Source organism: Rhincodon typus, chromosome 17, assembly GCF_021869965.1.
Source record: "Rhincodon typus isolate 14 chromosome 17, sRhiTyp1.1, whole genome shotgun sequence".
Classification (NCBI taxonomy): Eukaryota; Metazoa; Chordata; class Chondrichthyes; order Orectolobiformes; family Rhincodontidae; genus Rhincodon; species Rhincodon typus.
The window spans coordinates 48,544,759-48,557,714 of record NC_063348.1 but is presented as its reverse complement, the minus strand read 5'-3'; the positions used below and the strand labels follow the sequence as shown (position 1 = coordinate 48,557,714).

Here is a 12,956-nt window from a genome sequence, read left to right as displayed (position 1 = left end):
GAAACCCTGGCTGGATTTTTCGATCACCAGATGATCATTTTTGCAGTGCAGACTGGCATTGTGCATCAGGACCTTGTGGAATTCCTCCAAGGTAGCAGACTCTGAGGGAATTACATGGGAAATTGAAGATTCCGATGGGCACTTCCCCTGAGCCTGGAATCCTCCAAAAGTATCCATTTAAATCAAAGCATTTGGGTGTTCCACTGCAGTTAATGGTTACCCAGGAAATATCAGGCAACTAAAAACCTCATCCAGCTCCTGGGCAACTATTAAATTGATACTCAACTTATCATTCATGCCCCCTCTCCCCTACCTTAGTCACACATTACTCCAGATCTCTTACAGGCTGGAGACCCTAATCTGAAAACCTGCTTCGGACACAACTCCTCTTGGACCCACCATCACCCCTTCCATGGGAACTGACTGGCCTCCACTGCCAATCAAATTGCACCTATTTCTCCCCTCAGGACACAACACTAACTCACTTCCACACCTCCTCTGCCCCTGGGATCCCACAACACCCAGCCCCCCTCCCCATTCCCACCAAGAACCTGACACCACCCCAGACCCAACAATCCCCCATCTTCCTGCCAGACTGCATAACTCCTGCCTAGTCTGACATAAACAATCCTCACCTTCTCAATTTGTGCCACGGTACTCACCCACCTGCCACCTTGGCATCCAAGCCACTTGGCGCTGTCTTTGCCAGGTACGTGGCACCCTATTTGACTGGTACCCTGCACCTTACCCACCTGGCACCATACCAACCGGCCCCCTTCCTGTCTGGCACCCTAACCTCACATTTACCTTATATATTTACTCTTTCACAGGAGCTGTCTAAGTATTTGCCTGTGCTGCTGGACATTTAAATCACAGAGTATGACAACTACTGGCATGACAAAGAGGGAAGCATTTGCCTTCCCATGATTATCCTGCCTCATGAGGACTTAGTTGGATTGAAGACATGCATCACATTTCTGCAGGATCCATCATCGGAATTTCCTGCCAGGAATGCAAAGCTTTTTCCTTCATGTAAAATACCAGAAGTGGAATGACAATCAGACCATGATTGCTGCTCCTTAGAAAATCTGGACCTGTGTTTGGGTTTGATTTTCTGTTGGAATTCTTTTATTGCAAACAAATGAGAACAGCTGTTCGTACCAGATAGCATCTTCAGTGTGACCTGTAATATTGTTTTGAGATGGGTTTAATTGAACCACAATCCAAGAAATAGGGGCTGCATTGCATGTGATTTTGAATCACTCTTACCATTATAGCTGTATCTCTCTGAAGTTGCATTTCAAGGTAATATTGTTCACAGAAACATCTGTTAATTGGTATTTGCTAAAAATGCATTAATTCATTAATGGTCTAGGCCAGCATTCATGGCATCCCTAATTGCTCTGGAAAAGGTGATCCCTGAAGAAGGTGGTAATGTGAAGAAGAAAATATTAGGAATGTTTGTAACAATTTTAATCAATTCCTAACTTTAGACTTTCCTGAGACCTTTTGTCTAATTTTGTTGTTGTTGCTGTTTGCAGGAATTCTTCCCAATAAGGCAGAACTTCTCAAAGATTCAGACATGGACCGAGAGCTGGAGAAAGTGTACGTGAAAGAATTGTAAACACTTGATGATTTGATAATTGCAGCTTTTTTTGTCTGATTGACACTGAGTTCCTTCTCACCATGAAATGGTTTTCTATATTGCTTGTTTGATCGACTTTCGTTTTCTGTCAACCCCAGCATAAATCTAGTGACATAATTTCCCTGCACGTTGATCTCAGCTGAACTTGGAATATTTTCCAGTTTAGCTAATTACTTTGCATTGAGTGAGTGCTTGGCTAAACTACAGTCTTGGACTTGGTGTTTGCACCTATGGGGATAGTAAGTTTGTTTTCCCAAAAATACACTTTAGTCATGGACTTTGCAAATGTACTTTGCATAACAGTTCAAGGATTCTGATCCAATCATATCCTGTCTCTATACCAAGTTATGCTGAAATCTGTCCGTTAATCTTTGGGATATAGTGCTTATAAACAGGGCAAAAACATTACATTTGCTGTCTTTAGTAGTGGTGGTAATTACAGGTTATATTCATAACATGCATTTGATGTCAAGTATAGAATCCGAGGGATTTTGTAAAATGCCCACCCCAATGGTACACTATTTAGTTAGAGCCTTACCAGATGGCATTCTTTTTTAAAATCTTTGTAGTGGCTGCCCTAAGCCTTAATGCATCCTTCAGCCCATTGTCCTGAATCTTACAATGTGCCTTTAAGGACAGCAATTTGTGTGCTACAACCTACAAGAATGTAAAAACAGATATATATATATGTTTTACCAATAACTGCTGTTTCTGTCCCATACTACACGTTACAGTCCTACTGTCTTCAGCCCCAACTTCCCAAAATTTACTTGCTGATGTTTTAGATGCATGGTTATTTTGTAGTATACCCTATCGTTTTTAAAATTTGGATGTATTGACCAAGCATTTACATCTTTTTGAATTTCAATCAGCAATCATTAATTTACCTCAACTTCAAGCATGGAAACTGCCAAGTACATCGAGAAGTGAGATGTTTTTAAGGATAGAAATGAAATGTCAAGTTGGAAGTGTAGAGCTGTGCTCCACATAGACAAAACTAATGTTTACAAATATTGCTAGGCTACATACGAAAGCAAAATACTGTGGTTGCTGGAAATTGGAAATAAAGACAAAAGAAAGGTTAGAAAAATTCAGCAGGTTAGTCAGAATCAGTGGAGAGAAACAGACAGCAGGTTCTGGTGTAAGGCCATCAACCTTAATTCTGTTTCTAACCACCGATGCTGCCTAACCTGCTGAGTTTTTCCAGCTTTCTTTGTTCTTATTGCTAGGTCTTCGCCTTGGCCTTGCTGACGTAGAAGTCTTTCCCCTCAGAGTTAGAAGGTTATAAATTCAAGCCCACTCCAGGAATGTAATTACATGTTGGCACATGAGTGGCAAAGGGAGTGCCATACTGCGTCGTTCAAGTGAAGCCAAGAGCCAGTTTTCTCTCTGATGTGGACAGGAATAATCTTCAGCATTATCCAAAAAAGAACAAGGGTGTTCTCCTGATGTCCTAACTCTTGTTTAAATTGTGCCTTCCCATTCAACCCAAGCCCCTACCTTTACAGGTTTAACCTTAACACCATCCCCCCAACAACTGAAATTACTTTATTTTGTGATGAACCCACTTTCAGCTATTTTAATAACATTTCATTAGGTTAACATTGTTAATTAAGTCAAGGTATATCTAGATAAGGCAAAGTTTACTTTGAAATAAATTATGTTCTAAACGCTGAAATGGATGTGAATTAACCACGGATGCTGGAAATCTCAAAAAAAGTCTCAGATAGGCTCAGCAGGTTGGACACCACCTGTGAGGGCAGAAAACAGAGTGGATGTTGGGAAGATGCTTCCATTGGTAGGAGAGACTAGGACCCAAGGGCACAGCCTTAGAGTGAAGAGAAGACCTTTAAGAACAGAGATAAGGAGAAACTTCTTCAGCCAGAGACTGATGAATCTGTGGAATTCACCGCCACAGAAGGCTGTGGAGGCCAGGTCATTGAGTACATTTAAGACTGAGATAGATAGGTTCTTGATTATCAAGGGTTATGGGGAGAAAGCAGGACAATGGGGTTGAGGAACTTATCAGCCATGATTCCATGGCGGAGCAGACTCGATGGGCCGAATGGCCTAATTTCTGCTCCTATGTCTTATGGTCTTATGGTCTTAAAAACATGGTTCAAGTAAAATATGACTCGTTGACATCTTTGTTAGAAGCATTGCTTGATTGCACTAGCCCATGGAAGATTTTACGTTCGGACACGTCTCAATGAAATTGAAAGGAATGTTAAACGAAACAACTTTATCAAACTAGTACAGTTTGTGTCCAGATCATCATTCATGCCCAGAGTGGAAATTTTGCCCGTTGTTTTATTCAGTAAAGTGCACAAATCATTTCTCTTTCAATTAAAATGTATGAAGAAAAGACAATTATTTGATGATTATAAGTAGGATTAGAGGAGGACTCAGTAGAGCATTGGATTCTCTTTCGGTTTTGGAATTTCAGTTCTGATCCAGCTCAAACTGGTAAGTTAGAGTTTTCTTGTGAGATGTTGGGATAAGGCCATATTGTAATTGCAGAGATTTGGGAACCAGGCTGAGCCAGGTTATTTCATATCTATCAAGTATAGTTGGATCATATATCAATCACAGAATATGACACGATGAATATGTCATACCTAACGCAGGAGAGCCTAATACTCAAACCCATTCATTGCCAAGATGAGCTCAAGGATATTACATATTTAGGTGAAGATATATTTGTAGTATTCTTTGAAAAAGGGAGTGTACACAGAATGCTCCATTTTTAGACCTTACTTAAGTATCACATTTTTAAAAATTACGGCTTGTTAATTAACTTGTTTACAAAGTACTTTTCATTAAAGTGTGCCCCTTTGTTACTCTTGCTCCGAGTGGTTCTGGTCTATTTTATGTCAATGCTGCCACCAGCAGGAACACGGTGGTACTGCAACCCACGTTTGAATTTGTTTACTTTCTGTCTCTGGAATATACCTGTATATAAATATGTGAATCAGCTTAATATTTAACATTGTCACAACTATATTAAAGGTTGCTTTAAAAATTTTGGAATATAAAACAACATAGGTAAAAAGGATGAGGTCCTGAGGAGTAAGTACAGCGAAAGAGGCTGAAAAGCAGGACCTCGAGAGTAGTAATCTCTGGATTACTACCTGTGCCACATGCTAGCGAGGCAAGGAATAGAAAGGTAGAAGAGATGAATATGTGGCTAAAGAGCTCATGCAGGGGACAGGTTTTCAGGTTTTTGGGTCATTGGGACCTCTTCTGGGGCAAGGGTGACCTGTACTGGAGGGGAACCAATATCCTCAAAGGGAGGTTCACTAGCGCTGCTCAGGAGGGTTTAAACTAGAGTAGCAGGAGCCCGGGAACCAGAGTAACAGGTCAGCAAGTGCTGGGATTGAGGGGAAGGTAGATGTTAGGACCAGTAAGTCTGAAAGGAAGGACAGGCAGAGACAGGTAAACGAACACAATGGGACTGATGGGCTGAAGTGTGTTTATTTCAATGCAAGGAGTATTATAGGTAAGGCAGATGAGCCTGGATCAGTACATGGGACTATGATATTGTGGTAATTACAGAGACTTGGTTGAGAGAGGGACAGGACTGGCTGCTCAGTGTTTCAGAAAGGGAGATAAAAGAGGTAGAGGAGTTGCATTAATAATCAGGAAGATTTGTCATATCTGTACTCAGGGAGGACATATTGGAGGGCTTATTCACTGAGGCAATATAGATGGGGCTCAAAAATAAGATGGGTGCAGTCACTCTGAGAGGATTACACTATAGGCCCCACAAAAGCCCCGGATACATTGAGGAGGAAATATGTAGGCAGATTTTGGAAAGACGCAATAACAGCAGGGTTGTCATAGTAGGTGATTTTAACTTCTCCTATATTGAATGGGACTCCCTTAGAACAAGAGGCTTAGATGGGGCAGGATTTGATAGGTGCAAGCAAGAGGGTTTCTTGAAACAGTATGTGGATAGTCCAACTAGAGGAGGGGCCACACTGGACCTTATATTGGCTAATGAGCCTGGCCAGGGACTGACCTTCCAGTGAGAGAGCATTTTGGAAACAGTGGTCACAACTTTTTAAGTTTTAAGATAGCTATGAACAAGGATAAGTCAGGACCTTGTAGCAAGGTACTAAATTGGGAAAGCGCAAATTACGTCAGCATTAGACAGGATGTAGGGAGTGTTAATTGGGAGGAGCTGTTATCAGGCAAGTCCACATGTGGGAGTTGTTAAAGACGTGCTGATGAGAGTTTAGGATCAGTCTGTTCCAGTAAGGAGGAAGGACAAGGATGGCAAGGTAAGGGACCCTTGAATAATGAATTTTATCAAAAGGAAGAAACAAGCATGTACAAGGTTTAGGAAGCTAAAACTGGACAGGGCCTGTGAGGAATATAAAGAAAGCAGGAAAGAACTCAAGTGGGGAATTAGGAGAGCAAGAAGAGGCAATGAAATGATCTTGATAAATAGGTTAAAGAGAAGCTTTGGCAAAGATCTTTCGCTCGGGTTGTGGATGAGCTTGTTGACTTGCTCACTGAGCTGGCTTGTTTTTGTTCAGACATTTTGTCACCATGCTAGGTGACATCATCAGTGGAGCTTCCAATGAAGCGATGTTATTCTACTCCACTTGGAATTTATACTGTTCGATCCATTATGGTGAGTACTATCATTTCCGGTTTTGTTCTGTATGGGTTTGTATATGGGGCCCAATTCTATATGTTTGTTGATTGCATTACAGTAGAGAACCATGCCTCTAGGAATTCCCAGGCGTGTCTATGTTTGTGTTGGGCTACTATGGTTACTTTATGCCAGTTAAACTGATGGCCTTCATTGTCTGAATGTATCGATATTAAGGATATTACCAATATCAGACAGACAGGAAGGAGACTAGCCATCGGAATACATGAACATCGGCTAGCAGCAGAACGGCATGATGAACTGTCCTTAATATCTGTACATTCAGACAACGAAGGCCATCAGGGACAATGTAACTGGGACAATGTAACCATAGTAGCCCAAGACAAACACAGACACGCCCGGGAATTCCTAGAGGCATGGTTCTCCACCCGTAATGCAATCAACAAACATATAGAATTGGACCCCATATACAAACCCATACAGAACAAAACCGGAAATGACACTACTCACCATAATGGACCAGGCAGTAAAATTCCAAACGGAGCAGAATAATATCGCTGCATCAGAAGCTGCGCTGATGATGTCACCTAGCATGGTGACAAAACGTCTGAACAAAAACAAGCCAGCTCAGCGAGCAAGTCAACAACCTCAGATTAAAGAGAATCAAAGACATTCCGTACGTAGGTTAAAAACAAGGGAATAACTAGGGAGAGGGTAGGACCACTCAAGGATAAAACAGAGATCCTCTACTTGGAGGCAGAGGATGTGGGTGAGATCCTAAATGAGTACTTTGCATTGGTATTCACTCAGGAAAAGGACATGGAGGACAGTGAGATTAGTGTGGACCATGATAATATGCTAGGGCATTTTGATGTGGAAACACTGATGTTGGTCTGGGAAAGGCAAAGTCAGAAGTCACACAACACCAGATTATAGTCAGAGATTGTAAGAACTGCAGATGCTGGAGTAAGAGATAACACAGTGTGGAGCTGGAGGAACACAACAGGTCAGGCAGCATCAGGGGAGCAGGAAAGTTGACATTTTGAGTCGAGACCCTTCTTCAGAAATGGGGAGGGGGAAGGGAGCTCAGAAGTAAATAGAGAGAGGAGTCGGGGGGCTGGGGAAGGCAAGTGGGATGGTGATAGGTGAGTGCAGATAGGCAGTGGTGGGGATTGGTCAGTGAGGTGGGTGGGGGCGGATAGGTGGGAGAGAAGATGGACAGGTTGTGTCAGGTCAAGGAGGCGGGGATGAGAGGGAGGGTTAGTCATGGGATAAGGCCGGGAGTGGGGAGATTTTGAAACTGAGCCATGGGATGAGCTCCCTCCCCATTTCTAAGGAAGGTCCCGACCCGAAACATCAACTTTCCTGCTCCTCTGATGCTGCCATGTTCCTCCAGCTCCACGCTGTGTTATACGAGATTATAGTCCAACAGGTTTCTTTTAAAATCACAAGCTTTTAGAGCACTGCTCCTTTGTCAGATGAAGTTGCTGCACCTGACAAAGGAGCAGCGCTCCGAAAGCTTGCAAACTGGTGTCTGTGACCTAGGCATTTTGAGATCAAGAAAGGAGTGGTATAGGGTTAGGTTGAAAAGCATTAAGGTGGATAAGTCCCCAGAGCCTGATCGTAGCTACCCCAGGTTATTGAGAGAGGCAAGAGAGGAGATTTCTGGAGCCGTTACCAAGATCTTTGTATCCTCGCAAACCACTGGAGAGGTCCCAAGGACTGGCAAGTAGCTAATGTTTTTCCTCCGTTCAAGAAGGGAAATAGGGATAATCCAGGAAACTATAGACCAGTGAGTCTCACATCGGTGGCTGGGAAGCTGTTGGAGAGAATTCTTAGGGATGGGACTGTTGCACATTTGGAGAGGCATAGCTTTGTGTGGAGCAGGTCATGTCTTACTAACTTGACTGAATTTTTCAAAGAGGTGACAAAGGTTATCGATGAAGAAGATAGAGCAGTGGATGGTGTCTACATGGATTTTAGTAAGACTTTCGAAAAGGTACCTTATTGTAGGCACATCCAGGAGATTAAGATGCATGGGATCCATGGTAACTTGGCCGCTTGGATTCAGAATTGGCCTGCCCATAGAAGGCAGAGGATATGGTGGAGGGCTGTTTTTTAGGCTGGAGGTCCATGACTAGTGGTGTTCAGCAGGGATCCGTACTGGGACCTCTGCTGTTTGTGATATATATAAATGACTTGGATGAAAATGTAAATGGGTGGGTTAGTAAGTTTGCAGACGACACAAAGATGGGGGAGTTGTCGAAGGTTGAAGGTTGTCAAAGGATGCAGCGGGATATAGATCAGTTGCAGATATAGTGGAGACATGGCAGATGGAGTTTAATTCAGGCAAGTGTGCGATGCTGCACTTTGGGAGATCAAATGTTAAGGAAAAAAATATACAGTTAATGCCAGGGCCCTGAACAGCAATGATGTACAGAGGGATCTTGGGGTTCAAGTCCATAGCTCCCTAAAAGTGGCCATGCAGTAGATACGGTGGTAAAGAAGGTGTATGGCATGCTTGCCTTTATTGGTCAGAGCATTGAGTATAAGAATCAGGATGTCATGTTGCTGCTTTATAAGACTTTGGTTAGGCCACACTTATAGTATTCTAATTCCGGTTCAATTCCGGTCGCCACATTACAGGAAAGATGTGGAGGCTTTGGAGAGGGTGCAGAAGAGATTTACCAGAATGTTGCTGGATTAGAAGGTATGAGCTCTCAAGAGAGGCTGGAAAAGCTAGGGTTGTTTTCTCTGGAGCAGCAGAGGCTGAGGGGAGACTTGATAGACGTCTATAAAATTATGAGATGCGTAGATAGCGATGACAGTCAGAATCTTTTTTTCCCAGAGTTGAAATATCTAAAACTGGGGGGTATGTATTTAATGTGAGAGGGGGAAAGTTCAAAGGAGACAAGAGGGGCAAGTTTTTTTACCCAGAGACTGGTAGGAGTCTGGAACAAGCTGCCGGGGTGCTGGTGGAGGCAGATACAATAGGGACACTGAAGGGACTTTTAGATAAGCACATGAATGTGCAAGGAATGGATGGATATGGACCAAGGGTAGGCAGAAGGGATTAGTTTAATTTAGCGTCATGTACAGCACACCATCATGGGCCGAAGGGCCTGATCCTGTGTTGCACTGTTCTATGTTCGATGTCCTAAAAGTTGATCAAATGTAATGTATCACAGTTGCCTGTAATCGCCTACGCATTTAAGCCTAAGAGAGAAATCTAACAGTGACAGCAGTTTTTTCAATGCTGTTCATTTTGTTAAATCCACAAGGAAACAGTGTGACATGCCTTATGTGCAGTATTCAATTGTCAGATTAATAGTTGCCTTAATTTGCCAGATTTTAATAATTTTCAATGAAAACAATTTAATGATTTAATCTTACAATCCACATTTGGAAACAATACCTAGTCAAACCCCACTCCTCCAAACTGCCGTGGTTCCACTTCATGCTCCATAGCTTAGGCTGTGTAGGCAAGATACAGAGATCAGTAAAGATACTTTTTGCAGGATATTTTATTGCAAATGTTTAATCTCTATGTTTATGTCTGTTGGTAGAATTGAACATATGCTCAGTAACCAAACCTCCAGTGCTCCTACACAGAAGGAACCAACCAGAAAAATCAGTCATCGCAAGACTCTCACTCAGCGCAAGAAAGTAGACATTGAGAGTGATGGTTCAACTGAAGAAACCGATTCCTCTGAAAATTAACTCACTGTCTTTGTTTGCTGCTGTTGATATTAAGTCTAACAATCAAATAGTTCCCTTTGGCTTTCCTCCTATTTGTTAAAATGGGTTTAAAGACCCTTTCAGAGTTGCCATCATCTCTTCTCAATTAAGATCTTGCTTTTGAGCTCAAATTAAACTAACAAATTGTCGACTCTGCCACTTGTAGTAAACTGATTTTGAGTTTTCTCAGCCCAGTTCCAATTGGGAGAATAACTGTATCATAAAAATTGCCCAGAAGAAAATATTGTTTTGTACTTTCACCCAGCGAATCCTTCACCTTGGCTTGTTTAGGAAATTGGTCATGGTCATTTAGTCACCTGGTAATGCAGTTTGTAGTATTGTTAAAAAAGGAGACATGTTACTAAAACTTTTGTGTCTTGCACTCATCAGGACAGATGCAAGAATGCCACATTTCACAGGAAGCATTTATACTGTAAGAGTAAAGGCTGCTGATAGGTTGGCAAGTTGGTTTTGACTGGTCAAAGCATTGCTATGGCGAGTGCATCAGAGAACTGTTGCCTCCCACTTTTTGTTTTGTTTGCCTTTTTGTTTTAGGTTCAAAGGGATTAATTTTCTCATGGAGTATAAATTGTTGCTCCCTTTAAAATGCGGCATCTTTGTGGCTATTCTGAAGAGTGCAAGATGAAAAGCTTCACTGTATGCCTTTTATTCAGCAATACTCAAGTCATGGTATTTCTCGGCTGAAGGTAAAACTCACAGTCTATATGTAGATATATAGTCACAATGTATCCCGCACAGACTCAATGCAAAATGCTTCTGAATACAGTAATAATACAGATCGATTGGACACTGCCTTATAGTCAAGGTACATTGTTGAAATGTCAATAAATTCTACTACGGTGCTAACATAGCCTCCCTGTGGCTGTCAGATGGAACTACATTTGGTTTTGACAGTGGTATTCTCCACAGTTACATAATTTGTCTACAGTTGCATGTTAAAAAAGTGTTATCTGGTGAAATGTGGAAGGACCCCTGATTGCGAGCAGTAATTATCATCTGCAGACGCCAAAAATTGTTGGTAGTGCTTAAAACTGGAACATACATTACCTGATGTCTACAAAAATAAATAAGTTATTTCCCAAGTCTTACGTGGTTAAAGTTAATTTTTGGAAATAAAAAGGCTAATATATCTTCGTTTAGTTTATGCTTACAGTTGTACTTTTTGTCAAATGTTATAAAGAAGGTGTGAAAGTTTCACTTGAGTCATGCCATTTAGTTTGAAAAATAAATTGGCCACAATACACTGGGCTAGAAAAAAATCTACAGATAAACAGAGGGGCATTCCTGGGAAGATTTTGATACAATACAAAATGAGTACTTGTCCCTAAATGGCAAAAGCTGTACCCATGCACTTAATTCTGCAATCAAGATCGAAATGAGTGGGGACACAGCATTAAGCTAAAAGAAAAGGCTTACAGAAATCCAAGGAAAGCAGAAATACAGCAACTTGGGAGAGCGATTAAAATCAACAAAGGGCTCAGAAACAAAATGTTGCAAAAGGGAATATCAACAGAAACATGCAAAGGATATAAAAGCCAACATACAGAAAAAAATGTTTTTATAATTATGTTAAGAGAAAATGATCAGTAGGAGAGGGAATTGTGGGCTTATTAGAAACAGATGTAGATGATAGTATACTGAATAGTAAAGATATGACACACAAAAAAAAGTCAGACTCATTAAGTTAAACTTTGTATCCATGGTATAAGAAGAACTATATCCCCTTTATTCATTCACAGGATGAGGGCATTGCTGGCTAGGCAGCATTTATTGCCCATCCCTAATTGCCCAGAGAGCAGTTCAGAGTCAACCACATTGCTGTGGATCTGGAGTCACATGTAGGCCAGACCAGGTAAGGTTGGCAGTTTCCTTCCCTCAAGGTCATTAGTGAACCAGATGGGTTTTTCCAACAATTCGACAATGGATTCATGGTCATCATTAGAATCTTAATTCCAGATGTTTATTGAATTCAAATTCCACCATCTGCTGTGGCAGGATACAAACCCGGGTCCCCAGAACATTATCTGGGTCTCTTGATTAACAGTCCAACGATAATACCACGAAGCCGTCGCCTCCCCTATATATGGGAAACTAAACGTATGACAGTAGGAGAAGCCTACTGTATTTGAAGGATGTGAAATTTATGTGGCCTGATTTTTGGACACAGCCTACAAATGGGAGTGTGCACCCACTCAGAGTAAGGTGGGTAAGGCTCAAACTTTGTCTACCTGCCTCATCTGAATGTTATTTTGTTCTATTTCACCAGCTCTGTTTTCTCTATCTCCATACTGCCAGTGAACTCTATGTGGTGCAGGAGGCCTGGGCAGCATTGCTGCACAGCAGGGGTGACCTTACAGAACTACATAACAAGATTGATGCAATGGAAACTCTTGGACCAGCAGGCAGAGGGATCCAAACTAATGGAAGTACAGTATTATTAGTGTAAGTGGGCCAGAGAGAAACCATGGTCCCTTGATCCTCCAGCATCACCCTCAAGACAGAATAGGAACAGATGACCAACTCCCAGAGTCTGGACTTGAGGGCGGCACAGTGGCACAGTGGTCAGCACTGCTGCTACACAGTGCCAGGGACCCTGGGTTCAATTCCACCCTCGGGCAACTGTCTGTGTGAAGTTTGCACGTTCTCCCCGTTTCTGCGTGGGTTTGCTCTGGGTGCTCCAGTTTCCTCCCACAGTCCAAAGATGTGTAGATTAGGTGGATTGGCCATACTAAATTGCCCATAATGTGCAGGCTAGGTGGATTAGCCATGGGAAAATGCAGTGTTACAGGGAAAGGGTAGTGGGTGGATGTGAATGGGATGATCTTTGGAGGATCAGTGTGGACTCAATGGGCTGAATAGCCTGCTTCCACACCATAGGGATTCTGTGATCTGCAACAAGAGCCATAAGAAGTCTGATCACCTAAACATGGA

General features: G+C 42.1%; 1 protein-coding gene across 1 annotated transcript in view; it reads left to right on the top strand.

Annotated features, from left to right (window-relative positions):
• Positions 1 to 11,107, top strand: part of cstpp1 (centriolar satellite-associated tubulin polyglutamylase complex regulator 1) — a gene marked incomplete at its 5' end in the record, with an annotated part of 285,279 nt that extends 274,172 nt beyond the window's left edge. Inside the window, 2 exons of the mRNA XM_048607362.1 lie at positions 1,542 to 1,605; positions 9,833 to 11,107. Coding sequence (XP_048463319.1) covers positions 1,542 to 1,605; positions 9,833 to 9,986 — 218 coding nt within the window. The remainder of the gene's footprint in view (positions 1 to 1,541; positions 1,606 to 9,832) is intronic.
• Between the last annotated feature and the right edge of the window lie 1,849 nt (positions 11,108 to 12,956).